Source organism: Elgaria multicarinata, chromosome 3 (assembly GCF_023053635.1).
Source record: "Elgaria multicarinata webbii isolate HBS135686 ecotype San Diego chromosome 3, rElgMul1.1.pri, whole genome shotgun sequence".
Lineage (NCBI taxonomy): Eukaryota > Metazoa > Chordata > Lepidosauria > Squamata > Anguidae > Elgaria > Elgaria multicarinata.
In genome coordinates, this window is record NC_086173.1 from 123,500,445 (window position 1) to 123,525,848 (window position 25,404).

Genomic DNA, 25,404 nt, shown 5'->3' on the forward strand with positions numbered 1-25,404 from the left:
TCTTTAACAGTTGTATTGAAAAGGGAATTTCAGCAGGTGTCATTTGTATATATGGAGAACCTGGTGAAATTTCTTCTTTATCACACCCGTTAAAGCTGCAGGTGCCCTGCCCTCTTTTAAATCTGGTCACTCTAGTATAGCTCCTGCAGCTTTAACTGTGGTGATGAAGAGGGAATTTTTCCAGGTTCTCCATATATACAAATAGCACCTGCTGAAATTCCCTTTTCTATGCAACTGTTAAAGATACAGGAGCTCTGTCCTACTTTTCCTGTGGTCACCCTAGTGTGTAATTCTCTTTATTGTACCCTCTGGTAGCCTTAGAGAATGCATCCCTGACTATTTCTTTTACCCACCACTTCTTCCATATATTAACGACCGGATAACTGCGTAATTCCTTTTGATTGGCAGCACTAGGAGCTCTCCTCTGGAAGCACCCAAACTCTCAGGAGAAACGTGTCCTCCAGGGCTTCTCCTTGTAACACGTTTGCCTAATTCCGCTGTCTGACCTAACAGAAAATTATTCGCATTTGCCATGCTGGCTGGGGATGATGGAAGTTGTACTCTAACACCTCTGGAGAGCAACCTAGTTGGAGAAGGCTTAGAGGAACAAGAGGGGCTTTTTCTATAAAATGAAATGGCCCTACAGTCAGAAATATGCGGAGCGTCATTTACCAAAGAAGCTACTTCTATCCCTGTAGGGAAGAGTCTTTGTAGTAGTACGTGGGCCCTCTATTAGTGCTTTGGTCAAAAAACTACATTACCCAACAGCCTTAGCGACAGCCCCGGAAGTGCGGGTTTTTTTTGGTTCCAGGTAGTCCACGGAAAGCAGAGAACGCGGGTGATTTAGAGTTCGGTAGGGAAGTTCAGGCATTAGAGGTTGGGCATCATGTCTCTGTCGGCTGAATCCCAATGGCCCGAGCACCTTGTCCCGCTGAAAGTAAGTAGAGAGGCGGAAGGGAGCGTGGTAGTGGCTGCGTAATAGTCCTAAAACTTGATTTCAGTCCCAGGATGTCCGTCATCGTTAAACAGGTGACGTACCATCGTTAAACAGATGATGTACCAATACAGAAGAGTGCCCCTGAGTATGTGCAGAATGCATTCCTCTCATCGCTGAAGAGTCGTTTGGGATTAGAGGGAGGGTCTGCCAGGACAGGAGGGTGTATCTTCGAGGTAGGCAAAAAAAGCCTGGGTGATGTCGCTCCTGAAAAGCTCCACCTTGGGGCCTGAACTTTTCAAGGGCAGACGTTGTGCTTTCCATGTACGAGGGTTCCAGTTTAGCCTCCGCTTAAAAAAGTATCTCTCTGTAAGGTAGTAAAGTGGGGAAAATGGCTCCCTGTGTTCCTCAAATCTGTTGTCACTCATGGGTGATAGATTTATTTATAGGATTTATTAGTTGCCCTATATCAGCCTTCACAACCCTGGTGCTCTCCAGATGTGTTGGACTCCAACTCCCATAATTCCCAGTTTATTGGTAAGGAATTATGGGAGTTACAGTGCAACGCACCTGGAGGGCACCAGGTTTAGGAAGGCGGCCCCATAGTTCTCCGGGTGATTTGTATATAGATTTTATTTGTACTTTCATTGTACATCAGATCAGAAGCAGCAAATAAAACAATAAATTAGAAGCAGCAGAAGATAAAATAACAGGTATCATGACAACAAGAATTAAGGAAAACATCAAAGGAGTTATTATGTAGGTGTAGAATAAATTCTCAGTCAGGTATGTTAATAAAGAAAAGTGTTGTACAAAATAAAAATATACATGACGTTAAGATATGAAATATAAACCTTGTACTAATAAACCACACTGCAAAATGTCCTTTTCCAGGATACTCCATTCCGTGACCCCTCCCTCCACTCCCCATCCAATAGTCAGCATTCTGTGCATGGGGATAGAGCAACCATCTGGCTTGGTATAGTGCCATTTCCTATGTTCCTGCCAGGTCATAGTGAGACACTTCACTCACTAGGCAGTGATGACTGTGGCTGTTTGGAGATGCCTGCAGTCGTAATAGGTTGTCAGCAGTAAAACTTTGCTATACTGGTAGTGTGACCCTGAATGCTGTCGTGCTAAGAGGCAAGCTACCCCCACTTCTGTCTTTGCTATTAAATGGCACCAAAACGGAAGTGGGAGTCAACTGCTGTCTTCATAGTGGCATTCTTGGAATATGTGATACCATTGGATTAAATAGGAGTTGCTGAATTGACTGGCCAATTGAGAGTATTTGACTAGTCAATAATAATAATAATATATTTATTTCTTACCTGCCTCTCCCTCTGGATTAAGTCAGGGAACAACATTAAATACAAAATACCATAAAATGCATAAGACTGATTAAAAACATATAAAATTGATACAGTATTAAAATAACAATTGGACATCTTAAAATTCATCTGGGTAGGCACGCTGGAAGAGATCAGTATTTATGGCTTTCTCAAACTCATAAAGATTATTAAGTTGATGAATTTCTCCCGGCAGGCCATTCCACAATCTGGGATCAGCATGCTATCCAAGTTCTGATAACATACTAGTGTTATGCCGGCAATTCCTCATAAACATTGGCACGGTGCGTGAATGAGGGAGAGGCACAGCGCTCCACCAGTCCTGCCTCTGATGTCACACATCTTACTGTTCCTGCTGCCTATGTGTTTGGCAGAATGAGGTGTTAATGGTGGTTCTGCATGCATACAACTACATGCATATAGACTCTCAAATGATTGGAGTTCCAGCTGTATGAGTGTAGGTGTCCCCCTTAGAAGTATTCCTTTGCAGATATTGGCAGGTTGGCTCAGGGCCTTCAAACATGGCCCCACTCTTTCCTCCATGCATGGTGTCAATGTGTGGATGAAAATGTCTAAATACAGGATACTCTTTGCAATTAGGAATGTCCTGCTTCACATGTCATGCCAACCCTGGGCATTATTTTTAAAAACCCTGGGTTGCCAAGAACAAGCAGGTGTGCTAGTTCACGCAGCTTGATCATTCCCTCTTGGTCTTCCTGTGCTTCTTGTACATTTTTGAAAAGGCGTTAAAATGGTTTCAGGCTTGGCCCCTGTTAATCAGCCTGGACATCACATTAAACCCTTTCTACCCTTAGAATACAAAAACCAGGAAACAAACTATTTCTTGAGAAACGTGTCTGTACAGAGCCTGTCTTTATTATTATGTTTTATAAAGCGCTTGGCAATTTAGGTGCTAAAATAATAAAAGAATTAAGGTAACATTTCATTATAAGTTGTCTATATTATTCATTATTGACAACGTATAATTAAATGTTTCATAATTTATTAAGGGCGTAATCCTATGCATGTTCAGAGAGAAAAAAGTCCTACAACTCCCAGCATGGCTGCCTAGGGAATGCTAGGAGTTGTATGACTACTAAAAGTATTTTTAAAACTCCCTTCATCTTAATAGACCAGGCTGTATACATAGGGAATGAAAAGAACCAGTGGGTATGAAGTGGCAATAATCACATTCAGTTGTTACTGGTTTTTCCTTTATCAGTAGGTGCTTTCTCAAAATTACTCTTTTATTTTGAATTATAATTTGAACTTTTCATTTTGCTCTACATTTACAAAAAAATATTTTTATACTCTTATTTTAGGAAGTGGATAATTTGTTGCGTTGTGGGATATGCTTTGACTACTTCAACATTGCAATGATCATTCCCCAGTGTTCACATAATTGTAAGTACACAACTGGTTCCCATCCCCAACTCCTGTTTTTGTTTCCTTATATTTTAAAATGTTTATCCTGTCTCTCAGCTGAAGCTACCAAATTTACTTATGTGTCCAATACAAAATACAATCTAACAATAAAATAACTTAAATGAAATGCAGTTTAACTAATCTTAATTAACAGCAATAATCAATTATCATCGAAATATGTTTCTATTTGGGTTTCTCCTCATCAGATCTAAAATGTAAAGTTCCTTGGATTCCTGCACACTAGCTAAACTATGGAATTCATTACCAGAAGATGTAGTGATGGCCACCAATTTGGATGGCTTAAAAGCGGATTGGATAAATTCCTGGAGCACCAGTGACTAGGGAACATGGGTGGTGTGTGTGTACTGTTATACCCATGTCCTACTTGTGGGTTCCTGGTCGACAGCTGGTTTCCCACTGTGTGAATAGAGTGCTGGACTAGGTGGACCCTTGGTCTCATCCAGCATGGCTCTTATGTTCTTAAAGGGATCCCTCCTGGAGGAATCCCTGCTGTTATTTCTAAGCAGTAGGAATGCAAGCAGTGGGGGACTTGTAATGTAAGTGATGCAGATTGGCGCATGAAATCCAAATTTCAAGTATTAGCTGATGGGATCCTAGCTAGCTGTGACTAAGAAAGAGATCTTGGGGTTGTGGTGGAGAATCTGCTGAATCTGCTGAAAATGTCAACCCAGTGTGTGGCTGCTATGAAAAAGGCAAATTCCTTAGGAAAGGAATTGAAAATAAAATGGCCAAGATCACACTTCCCTTATACAAATCAATGGTGTGACTTCATTTGGAATACTGTGTACAGTTATGGTCACTTTTTACAACTCTGGACATTGTAGAGTTGTAAAAAGTGCAGTAAAAAACAACTAAAAATATCAAGGGCTGGAGCATTTCCCCTATGAGGAAAAGGTTACAAGAGCCGGGGATGTTTAGCTTAGAAAAAAAGGTGAGTAAGGGGAGACATAATAGACAGCATGTGGTGGAGAAAGTGGATAGGGAGGCATTTTTCTCCCTCTCATAATATTAAAATCTTGGGTCATCCCATGAAGCTGATTGGTGAGAGATCCAGGACAAATAAAAGAAAATATTTCTTCGCATAGCACGTAGTTAAACAATGGAATTCACTACTACAAGATATGGTGATGGCCACCAATTTGAATGGCTCTAAAAGGGGGTTAGACAAATTCCTGGACACTTCTGTAAGTTAATTGTGGATCATGTGAAGAAATATTTCTCTGTCTTGAATCTATACTCAACTTTGTTCACTCTACCCCTTCATTCAATCTACCCAATTTAATTCAATCAATCGAACCTATCAACAGTGATCCTGAGATGTAATATTGTGGGAATTTTTTTTTTTTTTGCTGTTTACTTCCTCTTCAACATTCTGGCTTAGAAATCTTTCTGTGAATTAAAAAGTCCCTGGCACTTTCCTGTGTTTTCTTCTGCTCTTACAATGCACTTTTTAAGATGGAGCAATTAGAACTGTACATAGCGTTCTTAATGTAACATGGAGGATGTATATTATGGCATTGTGTCAATGTTGTTTAGAGGACTTTAGGTGCTTCTGTTCTGTCCCAAATGGCTATTGCAAAGATTTTACTGAAATACTGCTAGCATTAGAGTTTAGTTTTGCCCTTGCTTTGAGCAGGTGGAGGACTTTTGTCCTGTCCCCCCATCCCCCCTGGTGTGTAGTGTAGTGGATGTTTCTGAAATACCGGGTGGAGTGTTTGGCTGATCTGTCTTGGTGGTTTGGTAGTTGAGGGCTGTAATTATTTTTGTAGGTACAGTTCTTCAGACAGAGATCTATTACAGTGTCACTGCAAGTACAAATGAGGCATAGTGCTGAAGACTGTTCTTTTGGTTGAGCTTTGGTGTTTATCTCTGGGTGTGTTCTGCCTCCTCTGGGACATGAATATTGAATGTAACATAAATCAGTCCCGTCACGTTCTAAAATGTCTCAGTTCTCGAGGGGATGGCAGGGCAAACCAATTAAGCTGATTCATATTCATGCAGCTGTAGCACTTCTCTTCTAGTATGGATTTTCATACATGGCATTTTGAATAATGTAACGTTAATTGTGTGTCTACTTAATTGATCAGTAGTGTAGATGTTGAACAGGAACTTTTTTAGTGGCTCCAGTGCTTCTTAGCATTCATCATAAAGGGCGATGTAAATGGATTAGTTGCAGATTTTCAAGTTGCATCAGCACCAGTATGTTAGGGAGTAAGGAATTAGCAAATATGCATCAATAATGGACCAAATGACTAATGGCCTTCATCCTAGAAAATGTTAACTGCTTGGCAAGTTCATAAATGAAAGGACAAATTGACATCATTGCTTACTATGCTTGCTTAGATGAAGGCTGGATTGATTTAAATCAGTGTGTTTGAAATATATGACCATGTGGTATAACAGTTAGCTGGGAGTCTAGCACAACTTTGTCTCTGCTTCTCTCTCTGGTTCATTTCCACCTGGCCTAGAAGGGCAGGGCCCTGACAGACTCCCAACTGCAAAGGCTACTCCTGCTGCTAAAGGTGCCTAGACAGCACCACTCCAGTTGGTGCATGTTACGGGAAGAGCTGGTGGTATGTTTTGGGGTTCCCTGGTGAGAGAAGGAGAAGCCCATGATGCAGGATGCCCTAGGTGAAAGCTAGGGACCGCAGTGGCTCAGGTAGGAGATGGCCTGCCCAGACACAGTCTGTGAGCATCAGTGAGCTTCCTTGCTATCACCTTTTTGGGGCGATTGAAAGGACTGAAAATGTGAGCCTGTTTTCTGCTGCTCTTATGATGGTTTATATTAATGCATCTCCAATTTCTGCTGCCTTATTGTAATACTATCACTTCGATAGATCTTGAATATAATTGTTTTAAATGGTAATGTTTTGATATTGACATTTCGGCTCCTGATACCTGTACAATTTTGGGAAATTTTAATTGTGATATCAGTTAACTTGCTAATGTGGATGTAGATACTATGTTTTAAAGCATACAGTTCCCCCTGTGTTTTGTTTTTTCCCCTTTTATACAGAAAATCAGGTTTTAATTCATTGTATCTCGGCAGAGGATTATGGATTCAGCTTTTATAAATGTATACTTTAACATGACTGTTTGTCCACGTTCTCATTTTAAACCACTTTTATTCAAACCATCTTTAAAAAGCTATCTAATGTTTTAAAATAATAATTAAAAAGTTTTGTATCACCATTCCTTGAGTGTAGTTTGAATTCTCCTTAACTGGCAGTGCAAGAGTTGTTGCTTAGGAAATGGTAGTCGCTGGATATCTTGCTGGCAGAACTAAAGCATGGAAAAGATTTTAAAACACCACAATTTCTTGTTGCTTTTTATGTCATGCGACTGTATGTGTATGTGATTATGGCCCGTTAGATGTGTTTTATGCCGATTAAAGTTTTTTATGCTATGTGCAAGCCTGTCTTATATGACTTCTTTTACTTCTTGAAATTGGTTGTTCTGGGCAATATTTGTTTGCCATTAAAATGATAAGCGCAAAGATAAAAATTATTGTGCTGATGGAAATGAAGTTGTTGTTTTTGAAATAAATAAATAAATTACACTTTAGGTTTTGCCTATTGAAAACTGAATTGCAAAATTTGTGCTGGCCTGGTTCAGACAACACGCTAAACCATTTTGTGGTTAAGCAGCATGGTTTAGTGCGTTGTCTGAACCAGGCTACTGTTGCCAAAGGGCCCACTGTTTTAATTCGTCAACTTGACAGTCTTTTAGAATTTAAAAAAGCAATAAAGACTGATCTATTCCGGCAGGCCTATCCAGTGAAATTTTACAATGTTTTTAGGATGTTTTAAAGATGTTTTAATCATGTATGGTATGTTTTTAATCAGTTTTTAATGTGTATTTTATATCATGTTTTTATACTGTTTGTTTAATACTTTGAATGGTTTTAGTTTTTGTGAACCGCCCAGGGGGCTTCAGCTATTGGGTGGTATAAAAATGCAGTAAATAAATAAAATAAATAATAAAAATAATTATGCATTCTAATTGTTTTTTCTTCCAGATTGTTCTCTCTGCATTCGCAAATCCCTCTCCTACAAACCTCAGTGTCCTACATGTTGTGTGGTAAGTGCTAGCCTCCTGTGCTGTTAATGTTTAAGCAAGCCCTACTTTTCTACAGTTCAAAGTAGCAAAGACATTCAAGCGCTGTCTATGCCTGGCTTAGGTATTTTGGCAGCTTAGGTGGAGCATTGGACAGCTGTCTTTCAGTACCTTCTCTTCAGTGACACATGCTGGACCCTACAGTTCGTATGCCTGGTGTTCTCTTCTGAGATACTTCTGCAACTTGGCTTTAAGCCTTCTGTAGTGGATTTGCCTGTTTTCCTCATTCCCTCTGCTGGCAGCACAGCTCTCCCTGCAGTGCTCTTTCCTCTTTCATTCACTTAGTGGTCTTCCCACCCCCAGCTGCACTCCCATGGTTGTGATGGCTCTAAGGTCTCAGTGGACTGCATATCCATTTGGTTCAGCCTATAAAATGCTGTTCATTGGAGCAAATTACACTGCAAAGTTTACATTAACATAAGTAAGGGAGAAAATCTGCTTCCAGAGGGAGAACTGAAGGAAATTTGGAGGAAGGGGGAAAGGCAGGGGTACTTAACCATCTCACTTTCTGCCACTACAAATCCTCCACTCCTAACAGCTCTCCCTTTCTGGTGGGTTTGAAAATGTTTTTACATAAAGGCAAATAATGGGTTTCTTAAAATCTCACAATGGGGGTAGTTACCTTGGGAAACAAATGTTTTGTCTCCTAAAGAAAAAAATCTAGGCTCTCATTGTTACATACTTATACAGTATTTTTAATTTGCAAAGTGTAAGCTTTATCTTAGATTTGTTCTCACCATAGCTATATGAGAATAGCTTCCATTTTACAGATGGTGGAATTGAGGCTGAGCGAGACTTACTTGCCCAAATTCTCGCACAGAGAATGTAACTTTGCACCCAAATTTCCCAGGTTCCAAGTCCCTTGCTGTAGCCTCTAGACCATTCTTGCTTCCCCGCTGTAGCCTTGCTTTGTGGCTGCTCGATAAAATTAAAATTAAATGCCTATCTAATATTCCAAGGGTATCCAAACACTTCTGACCTCTGGGGCTGAGTTCAGTATTCAGGAACTGTAGCAGATCAGGGGTAATGTTTTCTAAATAGTGAATGAAGCCTGTATTATATATGCACAGCATGTTGACTCTCAATATCTTGTTGGACAGTAAATTGTATGCAACCCTATTTACACTAAACCATATTAGGATTAATGGGTTTCAAGCTTCAAACTAGTTGGATTTTACTGTGCTTCTTGAAATGATAGGTTGCTTGTAATGTTTACTGTAGCAGAGGTTTTGATAACCTTTGGGACGATGTCTGTCCCTCAATCCCTTTTCCTAAAGGTATGAATTAGATTACAGGCTCTTGAAAGTCCCCAAAATGTACTTCCTGCCTCTTGTTGCTGATTTTTCAAGAATGCTTTGCATGCATGCCTGGAGCAAATGGCTTTATTTCTGCCTTTATATCTTCTACATAGGACAAGTTTTTTTTTTATAACGGGGGAAAAAAGCTTGGCACTGAAAAGGCAACCAAAAGCAGAAAGAAGATAGGTATCTGTTTTATAAGAGAATAATTTGTTTGCAGCAAACCTTTCTGGCATCTGTATCTGCTTGTTCCATAATTAATCAAAGTTTGCCCTTTTCCTTTTAAAGTTCTGCTTCCTATTTTTCCCCAATTCTCTTTGTGACTTTAAATTGCTATCATTTTTAGTGTGTGCTGGAAATTAAAGAGTTTATTGCCTCTAAAACATTGTCTTTTTTTTGGAATTTTAATAAATGAAACCTTTACGCAACATTTCTCAGATTTTTAATACAGAAGATTTTTCTAGTTGCTTTGATGTTTTCAGGAAAGACAACATGTATCTGATTGTAGTGTTTTCCTTTTGAATGGGGCAATTTCTCTGCAGAAGATTTCAGAGACTAGAAATGTCCAAAGTGGAACAGTGCTTACTTGAATATGTTCTGTTGTTTTCTAGGCAGCTACAGGACCTGACCTGAAAAATAACCGAATATTAGATGAACTGGTACAAACCTTTAATTCTGCAAGGTACCACACCATTTTTTCACATTTCAGAGGGAGAATGCAGGTTTGATTTAAGTTCCATTGGGAACTACAGGCTAAACTGTGCAATATATTGAAGTTAAAAACCCCAAACTATGTGCAGTGATAGAAGATGTGTGAAGAGAAATACTCTGATGTGGTGTAAGATAGTTTCCTATGCAAGGGGAAGAGAGTGTGTGACTTCTGCACTTTGAGACGTGAAGGCTTGAAAACCCCTCAAAAACACCAGAAAAAGACAGGAAATAAACCTTCCTTCCACCCCACCAATTTCCCCCCAAATCCCTGGGAAAAATCCTCTTCATTATTTTTTCTGCCTGGTTCCCCCCCCCCCCCCCCCCCAGCCTTCGTATTTCTATCTGCACAGCTTTTTCTAGTCTTGAGCGGTAAGGAGGAGATGGTTCCTTTTGTGCTGTTCTGAACTCTCCTTTCCTAGAGCTGGGCAAACGGGCTCCTTGGTAGAGCTCCAGACCTTCTGGAAGATGATCCTTTCTGGGGATGCATTCAGAAGCTGCTTCAAAAGCACTTGCTGCCACCATGCTGCTTCTCTCCCAGGATGTGCCAGGCAAATGTGTCCTTGCCAGTCTTTCTCCTCGAACTCCCTTGCTTTGCCTGTAGGAATGGCGGTGGATCAAAATTAACAGAGGCAGAAAGACAAATGACTTGGCAGCAGTGTTGCAGGGGAGCTGGGAAGTGCAGGTTGTTTGCAGTTTACTCTAAATTTCATTTCAGAGCTGCAATACATTGAGTTATGATTATTTTTCTTTCGGCTCAAGCATGTCTCAGTCTGATAATTACATTGCAATTGACTTGGTGATAATCATAACATTTGGTTATTATATGGATCAAGCAGCCATTGGAAATATAAGTTAGGTGTCTTTTCCCATGAGATTTGAAGCTAAACCATAAGAATGTGTGTTTGAATGATTTATTTTTTTCTACACTTACTAGTGACCATTGCAAGACCTCTGATGTTAGTAGCTTGGCTTTTATCAGCAGCAGCTTACAATTGGTAAAATAAATATATGATTTGACTAAGGATAGTCTTTAGCTGTCTATTAACTGGGCTGGACTGTCTCTGAAGGACTAAGATTAAGGATCTTGTCCTTCAGTGACCAAAGTTTCGAGTCCTGTTTCTTCCGGAGAAGTGCAGGGCTTGGAATGCTTTTGAGTTGTTTGCACCTCTGTAGCAACCGGAAAATGGGACACTTCCTATGTCCTGTTTTCCAATATGGTTTCTGGGTATCCTGGAGAAAGAATAGAGTATTTCCAATGCCCTCTGCTTGGTGACCCTAAATATGAATAAATATGACAGTAAATATTGAGATAATATGGACTACCTTTTCAGTTGTGGGAGGCATGACTTTTAGCCGAAAAACAGCTTGAGGAAAGGGGTTTAAAGTGTTTGTTTTCCTGTCTTCCAGCATCAGTAGCTATACTTTTTTAAAAATGAAGTCTCCAAAAAATGAAGTGGAACTAGACAATAATATCTTTGCTTAATTAGCAAAATATAAAAACGTCTTTTGCCCATGCATGCAGCCGCTTTGCTCCTCCCTTCATAGCATGAGCAAACAAACTAGGAAGCCTCTAATAAACCATACTTTTCTGTTCTATCCAAACTTAGAAACTATGGTTAACAGGTTAACAGGTTTGGAACATGCCATGATTTGGTTTGAGATCATCCCTTGTTCCAAAGCTGGTAACCCTTGCTGGTAACCGTAGTCTAAACACAGCATGTATGGGTAGATCTGCTCTTAGGGTCTTTTGAAGATAAAACTACCATTACATATGATCATGTATACCTTTCCTCTATTTTTTTTGAAAGCCCTTAAGAATGAATGAATATATTTTATTACGGTCATTGACCAATACTGTAATATTTTATTACGGTCATTGAACTCTGACTCTCTAGTTGTTGGTAATTTTAATGTGTTCACATATTTTGTATAAAGCCCTTAAGGCAGTGGTTCTCAACCTTCCTAATGCCGCGACCCTTTAATACAGTTCCTCATGTTGTGGTGACCCCCAACCATAAAATTATTTTCTTTCTTCTCTACACGATCCATTGTCATGGGATGGTTTGCTAATGAAAATAATACATAACAATAGCTTTAATAATACAAAAGATGATACATTTATTTATTTTTTATTTATTTAAGGATTTTTATGCCGCCATTCAGCCAAAAAAGGCTCTCATGGCGGCTTACAAAAGTATTTCTTGACAGTCCCTGCCCATAGGCTTACAATCTAAAAGACATGACACAAAAGGAAAGGGGATTGGGAGGGAGGAGGAGGGGGAGTGAACTACATGACATAGTTCAGTCAATACAGTTTCCTAAGACCATCGGAAATATTTGTTTTCCGATGGTCTTAGGCGACCCCTGTGAAAGTGTCATTCGACCCCCAAAGGGGTCCCGACCCACAGGTTGAGAACCGCTGCCTTAAGGGATTGGGAGCAGGAGGTCTGCTTAACCTCTTTCCCCTTGGGTGATTTTGCTTCTCAAAATCACCTTTTCTCAAGCTGCTTTTTTGTCCAAGTGAGCTTCAGTGATATTTTAATGATAATGAAAATCTGAAATGAAGACTGGATTTCTTTATGTTGAGCAGTTCTAGTACTATTACTCAAGGATACTTGGGATCCCCATTTTACAATACCTCTGTGTTTTAGGAAATGTGCTAATCTTAGTCATTTGTTTTTATTGAGAAAACTTTTTAAAATAATAAACAAAGCACTGGGAGAACATGGTGCTATTGATTTTATAATAACAGCCTAGCCTTGGGATCATCCATTTCTCAAGGTAATGGTCTGCTGGATGGAAGAAGAAAACTGAAGCCACAAATAAATATGTAACTCTGAGGTTTCCTGATAAGAACAAAGCGAGTGAGGCCATTTGGCAAGGACTCAGGTGAAGTTGTGAAGCAGTTCCTGTAATTTTGAACTTCCTTCTTTTCCACTTGATAGGCCTTAGGCACCTCTGCAGCTTTGAAAGGCATATAAATTAGGGCTGAACTGAAGTGGGCTTTGTTTTAATGAATATCTCTGCCTCCAAAGCGAGTCCTCCCCTTTTCACTGATCTTTTGGGCAATAGTTTTTTTTCTTAGGGTGGCACTGCAGAGAGGAGGTGCATCTTCAGCACACATTAAGGGAGCTAACACCCTCCCTGTACCTGCCAGGGGTTCTTACTGTGAACTTCTTTGTAGCCGTAATCATGTTCCATTTTCTGGTTCAAATACGTAACGATAATAGTACATAACGGATTGTCTAAGATTGTGTCTCTCTTCTCACAGTCTAAAAGAGACTTCAATCAGTGGAAGGAGGGGAGGGGATTTTTTGCTGATTCCCCCTTCCTCCTATGCCCCCATCTGCTCTATAGAATTTGAGGACCCTTTGAAATGGGATGGGAGTTTGAGCAAGAAGGCTGCAAGAGAAAGGAGGAATTTGCAAACAACCCCCCCCCGGCCAACTTTTTATTCAATAAAGCCTCTGTTGGCACAAAGACTTCCCATGAGTGGTGGAACATGATTGGATGTAACCTTACCATAAGAAATAATGTGATCATTGTTAATGATTATGACAATATTCAAGTCTTCCCAAGGAAGATCAAGGAACACTGGAGTTGTTGGAGTCATTCAGGGTGATAGATGTGTGAGAATAGCAATGAAACTTGCTTTTTCATATCTCTAATCACTTGACAAGATAGCCAGCAAGACTACTGCTTTGTTGAGAAGTGACTGTCAGGTAAATTAAACTGTGCGGCAGTGAGCATTCTGTAAGAGAATAGCTGTTAAGTCCATTGTAGAAGTATTACTGGAATTGCTTTTTCTTAACAAGAGACTGATGATGATTGGACATTTCCTGTCAGTTGGACAGCTGAACTGTGTTACCATCGACTGGCTTGCTTTCTTGCTCCCCCAAATATGATTTCTTTACTGGATGACTCAGAATCCTGTTCCCCCGCGGTCCTACTAAACTTTTAACCTTTCTGTGTGGAATAAGTTGGACAATGCAACCTTTCTTCTGAAGACTACCTGATGTATTTGTGTGTGTACAAAAACGGTTATTACATTGTTAGACTGACAACTGATGTTTCAAATAACCACCATATCAAAACGACACAATGAAATCCAACAATTAATATGTATCAGCATCATTGTGTTCTTTTTAAAGAGTAATGATTTGAAATGTGGCTAGAGCCATGTAAGACTAAAGTATTTTCCTCTAAGATCTGTCCTTGAAAAACAATTGCATAGCTTAAAAATAGTTAGGATTTAAACTATGGACTCAAGAAAATAGTCTCTTTTGCACTTCTCTCCTTTGCAGCAAGCTTATAGTACCATCGCCCTCTCTGGTGACTTTGAAAATGCATGCCTTGGCTGTTCCTTTGGTGTTGGGATTGAGTGTTGGGATTTCCCTCTGTTTTCAACTCCCAAGCATTATGCATTTTTTTTAATGATGACCTATTATAGTCTCCCTCTTCTAGGTAGCAAGATCATGATAGCAGTCTTAATATGGCTCTTCCCACCTGCTCCTCTGCAATTTCTCTGATCTGTCTATATAAAGAGTTTTGGCATGGCAAGTTGTAATGTTGCTTTCTTAAGGAATATGCCCAGTGGAGGAAATAAAAGCAAGACTATGAGTGTAGGTGTATTTTCACAACCAAAACTATCTCATTTTCCTTTTTATGCTGTGACTTGATAATTTATGTTATTTTTTTATTTTTTTATTTAGAATATTTATATACCGCTCCTCATTGAAAAAATTTCGGAGCGGTGTACAAGGTAAAATGAAAATAAAAACAGAATAAAACAGTTAAAACAAAATTTAAAAAGAAGCAAACAACAACAACACAGAAATCCAAGGCTGCATGTTAAAGAAAGGCTTTTGGAATAAAGATGTTTTCAGGAGGCGCCGAAAGGAATACAAGGTTGGCGCCTGTCGCACTTGCACTGTGAAAATTCCCTATTACTTGCCATGAAAAATGACTAAACCTTTAGGCAATGTGAACTATGACTTGAGGCCATTTGTGTGGCAGAATTCAGTTAGTATGATGCATCCTTTACTCTAGGGGTGGGCAATTTGTGGCTTTCCAGATGTTTTGGCCAACAATTTCCATCAGCCCTAGCTGGTATAGCCAATGGGAAGGGATGATGGGAGTTGAAGGCCAAAAGTCTAGAGAACTGCAGGTTGCCCATCCTGCTTTATCCTGTATTTCTTTTTCTGAGACATCTGTGAGTATTGAAACTTCTGTAGATACATGACCAATTATCCCAGGTATATCTCTTGCATTAGGGGTGGCAACTTGTGGCCCTCCACATGTTGTTGGACTGCAACCTCCATTGGCACTAGCCAGCATAGTCAATAGCGAGGGCTTATTGCAGTTCAGCAACATCTGGAGGATCACCAGTAGCCAGCCCTAATGCAAGAGATACACCTGGGATAACTGGTCGTGTATCTACAGAAGTTTCAAGACTCACAGATGTTTTCATTTAAATTCTGGAAAGGAGAGTTTTCAGGATGCTTTGTTGGTTTTGCTGCACTATACTTAATATGGCTACTTTATGGGAATTTGTTTTGCTTGTGCATCTTGTCTAGAATTGAAGTTCCCATAAGGGAAGAAAATAAAGCAGGTTGGTTCAAGGGACCATGGATAAGATGAGTACCCAGGCATACCCTCTTGCTTCTTCTCTGGCACACTTAACTTTGGTAAATGTTTCCTAGCCTACAATTTCCCATACTATCTGAACTTATAAATTGTGCTTTAAGGCTCCCTCCAAACCAGAATATGAAACTATTCAACACTACTGCTAATCTAAATTATGTTGCACTAGGGTAAGCAACCTCTGGTACAATGCTAATGGTGATTGCTAGCACGATGGGCTTTCTGGGGAAACTTATTACAGCCCAAACGCTATTGGTGCTGTGCTTGAGGTCGCTTAGTGTTGAATCCTAATTCAGATGTCATTTGAAACTGGTTTAAGAAAGCAGAGAAGCTTCAGCAAAATGGTGCACACAAGGGGAAGAGGTGGTGCATGAAGGCAAGTAGTGCTTCCAGTCCCCAAATCCATGGCTTACTGCATTAGTCTGAGTATGTTTGAACCGCAACTCCTGTTTTCCTCTAGGGCTATCTCCTTTGCGTTTGATGCATTGTTTAATGGTGATTATATTTAGAACAAGTTACAGGAGGCAAAAACAAGCTTGACTTTAATGTGGCAAAATTGTGTTTGGTTCCCAGCTGCTTCTGTTTCTGGGGAATCATTGATATTTTGAAAAGGAATGTTTTTAAATCCCACAACATTAATATTTTAGTTTGTACTCTGTGCCTAAGTTGTCAGTGACAAATTATTTACTGCCACTTCTTTTTTTTTTTTTTTTGGCTGTATCTAACATTGCTAAGCCAGTGAGGTGCTGCTTGTATCCAATTTGATACTGGACTGTTATCCTTAACTACCCTGATTTCCTTAATGGAGCTGTACAAATCTTATAAATCAGGGAGGCAGGATAATCTCTTCCTTTTTGACCTGAAGGAAAGTCAGTTTCCCAACACAGAATCAAATCAATAGATGCCCAAAGTACTGTCCCCAGCTAACCTCAGGTACAAATAATGCAGCATGGAAAAGCCTATAGTCTCGGGACTGCTCACATCTTTATGTTCCGGCTGGTTCTCTTAGGTAGTTTGAAATAATAATAAAATAAGCAGATGGCACACTTGGATTTATGGAAACAGATGGGGAGACATTAGCTCCGTTGGTCCCATTTGGATCATGAATAATATCTCCCTCCCATTTCTGCAGTCTTGCTTTGGAGACCTCAGAACCTTCCAAAATGTTGAACTGTTGTTGATTGCTGTAGGGGGAAGACTGATGTTTTTTAAAAAGTTTAACTGGGTAATGTTTTCAAAACAACACTGTTGTGTCAATGTAGCAAACTGTGTTAGAAGGCTAAGAGAAGTTTTTATGGAGTTGAGGTCATATTATTAAAAGTAAGCTACTGTATTTCTTTGATTGTAAGATGCCATCGATTGTAAGACGCACACTAATTTCAGTACCACCAACAGGAAAAAAACCCAAAGACACACCCCATTTTTAGAGATGTTTATATGGGAAAAAAGTGTGTCTTAGAATCGAAGAAATAGGGTACATGTGAGCAGCTGTAATGCTGCGATCACAAGGGACTCTGTACAGAAACAGCTGCTACCAATTTCTGTAGTTATGATAGCACTTTTTCCAGATGTTGCAGTCATGGGGATAGCTATGCACTAACATTTCCCCCTGTGATCACAGCAGTGCAGCGGTTTTTGTGTAGGGAAACTTACTGTGCGGACTGGTCCAAAAGACTGGAATGAACATGTCTTCTAGATCAAACTGGCTAGTGATCTGAACCATCTGTAAGGTATGCTTTAGGGTGAATTCCTGCATTGAGCAGGGGGTTGGACTCGATGGCTTATAGGCCCCTTCCAACTCTACTATTCTATGATTCTATTTTGTTTTACTTAACTTGAGCCATTGGCTGTCATCTGACTGCAGAAACCCCCTGAATGGAACACCTTGTCTGCTCCTAACCTTTTTGTAAATAAATACAAAAACAATGCAATCTATAGGGAACATGAGACAGATTTTCCCTGGATGGGAGACTGTTGGGTTTGATGAGTTCTAGCACCTTTCAAAAGCTATGCTTAGATAAGTATGCAGACAGCTTGAGCTTTTATCCCCCAACTTATGAAGATCTGTTTTTAAAATCTTTTCATTTGCACTATAGCAACAACAACAACAAACCAAAAAGGGAAAATTCATATCATAAAACATATCAATACTCAGTAATAATTAATGTATCCTTTGATATCAAGGGAAAAAAACGGAGGAAGAATACAAATAGGGGGGAAAAGGATTGAATAAAGGGATAAATTTATCTGGGATAAATTTGTGCAGAAAGCTGTAAAAAACCCCAATATAAGTACATTTTGGAACAGTAGCATTTATCTGTAGACTGTTGTCTGTGGCAAGCATGTTCACCTTTAGTGAGTACAACTGTAGAGCAAGAATTTCTAGACTTTCTACCCCCAGGGCTCTCTTGGGGGAGCTGAAAATCACTGACACACCCCCTCCTCAGCCCAGCTACAAAATGGTAGTGTAGGAACAGATCCAGTCACAAAATGGAGACAGAGCCTGGCATAATCAGCTAGCAATTTTATTCCTATTTGATCCATCTATGGAAATGGCTTTATTCTTTGCTGCAGGGATTTCCTTTAGTAGGGAGTTCCATAGTTTAGCTTACCTCATGTGAAATGTAAACATTGGCTGTGGCGGTATCATGACTCAGACTATAGTTTTCAGGCAGAATTTGCTGGTGCAGGATGTCTAAATAGAGAAGACTACTTATTTTATGGTTTGCTTTCCCCTCTGTATGCCTCTCAAAGCATTCTTATTAATCTCTTGTCATTTCTTCTTTCACGCAACTTGTATGCTTCCTCAGCTGCCAGTTTCTTTCATTTCTCTATCCTGCTGCTTTTACATTAACTTCCTGCTATTATAGCTTCCCTATCTTATGCCCTTCCTCCCTATTCCTCCTCCTCCTCCTCCTCCTTCTTCTTCCCTGAAATATGCCTTTTCCAATCTGCTTGGGCTATTCATGCAGGACCTGTTGAACGTTCCTTAAATCAAATGTAAAAATAAGTTTCAGATTCTGAAAGAAGTAGTGCCTACTACTAAAAATACTCTATTGTGTTATAGTTTCAGTTTGTCTCATACCTTATAAGATTAATGGCATTCATAATACTCAAACACACAAGGCTTGGATGGAGTTTGTGGAGGAACCATTGTATATTTTATGAGGTAATAAAGAAGTAATTATGCTGAAACCATTAGGCTGATTTGTGTTTTAAGGTTGAAAGAAATGTTTCCAGCATCAATTGATCATTAGTAAATGTGACTTTTACTGCCCAACTGTGATAATCTTTGTACTTCTAGTCAAGTAATTCAGTGAAAGAAGCGGGTTTTCCCTTTTTCCTGTCAGAACAGTATGCAACTTGTCTACATGGGTTTGAGCCATTGGTGGTAAAACATTTCATTTTTTTTTAAAAAAAGTGAATTAAATAAATAAAAGCACTTTCTTAGTCATAATGTTACCAGAAACAAACCCTTTGCTTAGGTAGAGCATGTCCATTGGTTTTATAGACTTGGATCCAGGGAAGTACCAGCAAGAAGGGGCTTGGTAGCAGATGACCTTCCCACCGCCTCCTACTTCCCAAAGGCGCGAGGAGGAGTTTGCTTTCCTCCTGATGCTTTTAACAAGTGCTCTGACCATTGCCATCCTAACCATGATGAAGAACAAATTTTGTCTTTGTTTCACATGTCCTAAGTCCAGCATTGTGTGTCACTCTACTTTGTCTCCCGGTCTTATTACAGTACTAAAAATGATGCCTATGGCCTTTCATCACTCTTTACCTACTGGGTTTAATGTGAAGTATGGTACCACCTGATATTTGACCACTAGATGTCACCACTTAGCTTACTGCAGCTCACAAAAGTCTTGTAACTATAATACTAATATTTTTGGTCATCTTTTGTTGTTAAATAATAGTGTTTTGGTTCTTTTGCAATACACGTATAGCTGGAATAAATATGTGCCTCTTGCCAGAAACCATAGAATATTGTATGGAATCATGTGGACGTGTTTGTACTTCTTAGAATTAGAACTCGACTTCATGTTATTTGGGGGGTTGGAGTGTGTTGGGAAAACGTAGTTCTGTATGAGAGCTAATGCATCTTCAGTTTGGTGTTGGGCTTGCATCAACTGGTAATGGGATGTCATCGCACTGGCCAGGCAATGGGAGTGACTGGTCCTTGGGCAGTGTTATTTGGGGCATTCTTTGGAGTGCCTGTCTCTTGGTGCACAGCATGCTGTGCTATGTAGAATTTTCTGATATCAAATCTACATCTACCTAACTTTATTTCTTGGCTGCCTTTAAAGATGGAACCCTTTCAAGGTGGCAGATGGCATTGGCTTGTTTACTCTTGAGATGTCAGCTACATGGGCCAGGAACTGCAATAATGATCCAAACCTCTGTTTTTAGTCTTTGCGTGTTCCAACATCAGTTATTAAGGATTTAATTCTGGTGGAGGTGTTGATTCAGCATATATTACAAAGGCTTGGGTTAATGAGCTGGGAGGAGTTGCATATAACAAATGAGTAAAAATTGAGAAGAGCCCTTATGTATCTTAACATGGAAATAATCTGAAACCCTTAGTTATATGAGGGGAAATTACTATGGGATTTCTTTCTTTTTTTCTTCCTTTCTTTCTTGTTTCTAATTCCAGTTTGAGCAGCTCCATCAAGTGATTACCTTGTAGTGCTGTAGCCTAAGACAATCCAGTTTTCTCACCTAGAACAAAATGGTTATGAAGTTTTTGGACAATTGCTGAATCTTCCTCCTTCCTATAAATAAGCAAAGTAGGCTGTTTAGGGGGCTCTGTATCCTAGTTTCCCATGTGGATTGCAGGTTGTTGGACAGAATGTGAATGAGTGTAGGGCAGAGTGTGGTCTAGGGCTCCATTTGTGTTAACCTCTTTGTATAACCTTTTGAAGGGGTGCAGCTCCTAGCACAGATTGTTTGGGTTCCAGTTGCTGGTTCCCTTTCAAAGAATGCTGTGGAAGAAGCACAATAATTGTAAACTGAACTAATTCTGTATTTACTCCTAGGCAGCGGCTGTTCCAGGCAGTCTTGGATTCTCCACCAGTTTCTTCTCCAACACTGTTTACCAAGAAGGCTTCTGACAAAGGTCATATTTTGAGTACCCCGGTTGATTTTGCTTTGGAACAGAAAAAGCAGTGTATAGGTGCCTTTTTTGTCAAAGACATTTGCACACCTAGAAGGCACTTATCCCTACATGAAAGGGAAAGCAAAAAGATCAAAATAAAGCAGGAAGAGAGTCCATGTGGTTCTGAAGAAGACCATGAGACAGTTGGCAAAGAAGCAGGAAGCATTAGTCCTATAGGAGACACCAGAAATCTTGAAATACCTTCTACATCTGCAACAAAAGTTGTCACAAAGGGTAAATTGTTGATCTGCCATTGTAGAGCTTTTGCTGTCACACATTGATTTTAGCTGTACTGAAATGGGTCTTTTGGGATTGCTTATGTACATAGCACTTGCTATTTTGGGCATACTTTGTTATTTATCTCAGTATATTTATATTTATTTTTATGTTGCCCTATAGCAAAAATTCTTGGGGTGTTTCACAATAAATTAAGTTAAAAACAGCAAGTTCAGTAATAAATAGCAAAATTGTCTGGCAGAAGAGAGATGTCTTTTCCTGGCGCTGAAATGATAACAATGTGCCCACATCAGAACATATGGAAGGAGTCCATAATTTCAATTGTTATGGTGTATTGGACAGAAAATGAATCTAGTGTATTCTATCATAGCGATATATTTTCTGCCACATACTCCTGATTGAGTAGTTTTTTAATTAGCATTGACTGGTATAATATAGAATTCTAAACAACAAACATCTTAATGAGGAAGCACCTGTCCTTTTTTAAAAAAACCAAACAGTTAAATATTTTTCAACCATCTGATGGAAAGATATTCCGATTAACACAGCAAATGTTATACAAATCTATGGATTAAAATTATATCCTGTTCCAATTTTTACTGAGTGTGACATACTGTCTTTTTGGGTCTCTAACGAAGGCAGAAAGGTCATGACAATTAAAAGAATTATTTTGTATTTGTTTTTCCAATGATCACTTTTCAGTTTTAAAATTATTTCCAATAGAACCCTAGTTAAGTAGTGCCTTGCAATTCAGGCCTCTTTATTCCAAAAGAACTGGAAATTTTTTGGCTGATGTTTTAAAATCACCAGTAATGGAGACTTTACATTAATGATATACCAACATTGTTGCTATAGTTTTTAGTGGCCATTTTATTGATTACTTTAACATGAATAAAGAAAGGTTGACACTTCTTCATGACTTCATGTTGTGAATTGCGTTATAAATGTAATGATACCCTTTGTAGCATTGCTTAAATCTTACATCATCATCTTGGCTAACTTATATTTGATTTGGCATTCGGCGTTTGAGTCTAGGTGGTTGTGAAGCAAAATATTATTCTTTAGATGAACTTGACATTCTTGATTTCTTTTGCATTTGTATTTACAGAATTTTCACCAGACACCGAAATGATTCAAATTGCTAGATATGCTGTATTAGTAATGATGTTGTAATCTTACTTCTGGTCTTTCCTTTCCTTGCCCATGGAAAATAGGCATCCTGCAGCACCAGAGACATTCATACTATGTTCCAAAAATGTCCCTTATTTCCTCTGCCTTCGTATTTCCCTATTTTGCTCTCATACTTTGGACCTTTAAAGGTGGGACACTTGGTGAAGTAGCTAAGCTGCTCTTACTTCCTGTAGGTAACATTACTGTAGTGGTTTAATACCCCTCTTCTGCGCTAAAAACACCAACTACCTGGTCTACTTTGAAATCAAATTTAAGTAGCACCTTGATGACTACACCTAATTCTGTCTGTGATTGACTGCACCAAAAAATCTGTTTCTTGTTCCTTGGCAATTGTATTAACATTCCAAATTCAGAAAACCACCTAAACTATTAGGTGTGTGTGTGTGTGTGTGTGTGTGTGTGTGAGAGAGAGAGAGAGAGAGAGAGAGAGAGAGAGAGAGAGAGAGAGAGAGAGAAAGTTGTAGTGGAAAGTGTATAGGAGGGGACTTGTGCATCTTCTCTGCTGCTACTCTGTTGCAAATTTCTGCTTCTGATGCTGCTTTAGAAAGAAGCACATTTTGGGATTTTTGTATGCAAGTTAGCTGCACAATAACAATAACAACGACATTCCTATACCGCCCCATAGCTGAATCTCTCTGGGCACTTTACAAAGCTTAAAAGCATTAAAAATACAATATGCAAAATTTGAAAAATACAAAACACACAAAGAGACGATATACACAGAGACAACATATATCTAAAAACAGCAAACAAATCCAGGATCAGTTGAAACTCATCATGTGCTTCCAGATGCCTGCGAAAAGATACCATTTTAGTCTCAGTTTTCTGCTGGAGAAGCAAGAAAGCAGAACTTCCCTTTCTTTAGATTGGTGGTAAACATTCTACAATCCTGAATCACTCCCCTAGTAGTAGAACCAATGCAGCTTCATATAGGAAAATCTAGAAGAGAATGTTTTCCTGTTGCCATTTTGAATCAAAATTGCCCCCAATTTCCAAGACAGAGTTTATTTCTTTAGAGAAATGGGATAGTAGGATCTATACCTTTATCTTTATTTTTGTGTAAGTTGATTTCATTGGAAATAGATTATAAAATGGAGTTTGTATTGGGAAGAACCCTCCCCACCTCCAAAGTCTGCATTTCCTTTTTTTTTTTTTTTTTACATATGAAAATATTCAGTTTGCTTAAATTGGCAAGCATCCTTGTAGGAATGTCATGTTGATGTGAGTGTTTTTAAATGTTTCAGTGGAGTGTCCGATCTGTGGCGTTCCTGTTCAAGAATTACATATAAATAAGCATCTTGATAGCTGCTTGACAAAAGATGAGAAGAAGGACAGTCTCCGAAGGTGAGAGATTTGAGTGCGTGAGTTCCGGTGAATATTTCCCATGCTTGCTGCAGTGAGATACCGTTATATGCAAGACTGTACCAAATTTGTTGTAAGACCTGTGAACAATTTTTAAAGGTAAAGAACAGTGTTAATAAGCACCTTGTAAAAATAGGGGGAAATAAGTCAAGTATCAACAACAAAACTCTTTGCTGTTTTGTTTGTTCAAGATTGTTCTGATTTTTTTTTGCATAAAAGGAAATGTAGGAAGCTGCCTTATACTGAGCCAGACGCTTGGTCAGTCTAGGCCAGTAATGTTGACATTGATTGGCAGCATCTCTCCAGAGTTTCAGAAAAGAGTCTTTCCTCGCCCTACCTGGAGATGCCTGGGCCCTTCTGCATGCAGATGAATGTGCTCTGTCACTGAGCTATGGCCCCTCACCATCTTTCTTATGCAGCTTTCTTAAAACAAAAACCAAACCAATTTGAATCAGTCCCTGCACATATGTCACTTTCTTAGACAGACTCTCATTGAGTAGGCAGCTCTTGCTTTGAATCCTTCAGAGATGCTGTTGTTCCTTCAGCTAAACGTCTGATTATAATCTGATAACCTCCAAATGCCATTGTGGGGCACGCATGAGAATGACTTAGATGAGTCTTTGGAAGAAGATGATTGGCATTTGTATCTGGACCTGTTTTGCAATCTTATCAATCAACACAAATATAAATGAAAGCTGATACGAAGTTTGCAGTAAGTGGAAGATTAAAAGCTTCAGCTAATATGTGCAAACCATAATCAGTGTTGTTTGAAGACGTGAGGGCAGACTGATTTATACTTTCACCATTGACAGGAATATCCAATAGGGCATGTGTTTTGAAGCACGGTTTCATTTTCCCCAGCAACTGTGCGCACCGGTTGCTGGGGAACATGGGTGGGAGGGTGCTGTTGCACCATGTCCTGCTTTGTTGGTCCCTGGCTGATGGCTGATTGGCCACTGTGTGAACAGACTGCAAGACTAGATGGACCTTTGGTCTCATCCAGCATGGCACTTATGTTCTTATGAGATAACTTCTAAAGTTATGTTTGTTCTTAATTTTGAGCCTGATGATTCTGGAATCCTGCTTAAATATCTTATTAAGCAGTTATATGGAGCAGTGAAATTGTGAATGGCATGTGACTGGAAGTCTCCCAACCCACTTTCTACACAGTAGTGGATTGATAAAATTTGGGAGACCATGATTATGCACAAACCAGTAAGCACAACATGGAAGGTATCCCATTTTAAAAAAAGTAAGAGGTTATGGCTCGATTTCCATTTTTCTTCTATGTGAAAACCACTCAAGCTTCAGATCATGTTACAATCAAATACAGACACATTTTTGTGATTATGATTTAGCTACTTAACTTTTACATCCAAAATCTCTCAATAGTTTGTAAGGGTCTTCTCAGGGTGTTTTACTCTAATTGCTCCACAATACTAAATAATCTGTGAGTTTCCTTTCCCCCTTAATTAGGGATCTTGTATTCTTATGTGAACTCTTACTTTTTATTACTGTATTTTGATTGTGTAGGATAAAGTATACCTGTTCTAAACTACATCTGGATTTTGGTTTCCAGTGTTTTCTGCACAGTTTGTCCCCTTACCTATCTGTGGGAAAATTTGAGAAATTGAGGGAAGATACAGGCTGGAATGAAAATATTTTGACTATAGCATCTAGACAGATTCTGGAGCAGTGAACAACAGAAAATAAAATGAACAAAGGATAAAAAGAACAAAACCTGATATTAAAATGATTCTTTAAAAAACAACAAGAGTGCGTGGCTGGTCGACGAAGGAACTCTTCCTGGAAAAGAGCTGCTTTCAGGAGGGTCCAAATCCAACACAGTGTTGGCATCTGCCTGACCTCCAGAGGCACAGAGTTCAACAAGAACGGAGCCACCACTCTGAAGACTCTTTTCCTGGTGGACTCTAGTCAGGCCATAGGTCCATGTAGAACCAC

At 39.3% G+C, this 25,404-nt stretch overlaps 1 protein-coding gene across 1 annotated transcript in view; it reads left to right on the top strand.

Moving 5' to 3' along the window:
* Positions 1-828: 828 nt before the first annotated feature.
* The window catches only part of RAD18 (RAD18 E3 ubiquitin protein ligase), a 136,633-nt gene continuing 112,057 nt past the window's right edge, over positions 829-25,404 (top strand). Inside the window, exons 1-6 of the mRNA XM_063121492.1 lie at positions 829-937; positions 3,606-3,687; positions 7,748-7,809; positions 9,755-9,825; positions 20,534-20,886; positions 23,325-23,424. Of these exons, the coding sequence (XP_062977562.1) occupies positions 887-937; positions 3,606-3,687; positions 7,748-7,809; positions 9,755-9,825; positions 20,534-20,886; positions 23,325-23,424 (719 nt within the window). The 5' untranslated portion in view covers positions 829-886. The remainder of the gene's footprint in view (positions 938-3,605; positions 3,688-7,747; positions 7,810-9,754; positions 9,826-20,533; positions 20,887-23,324; positions 23,425-25,404) is intronic.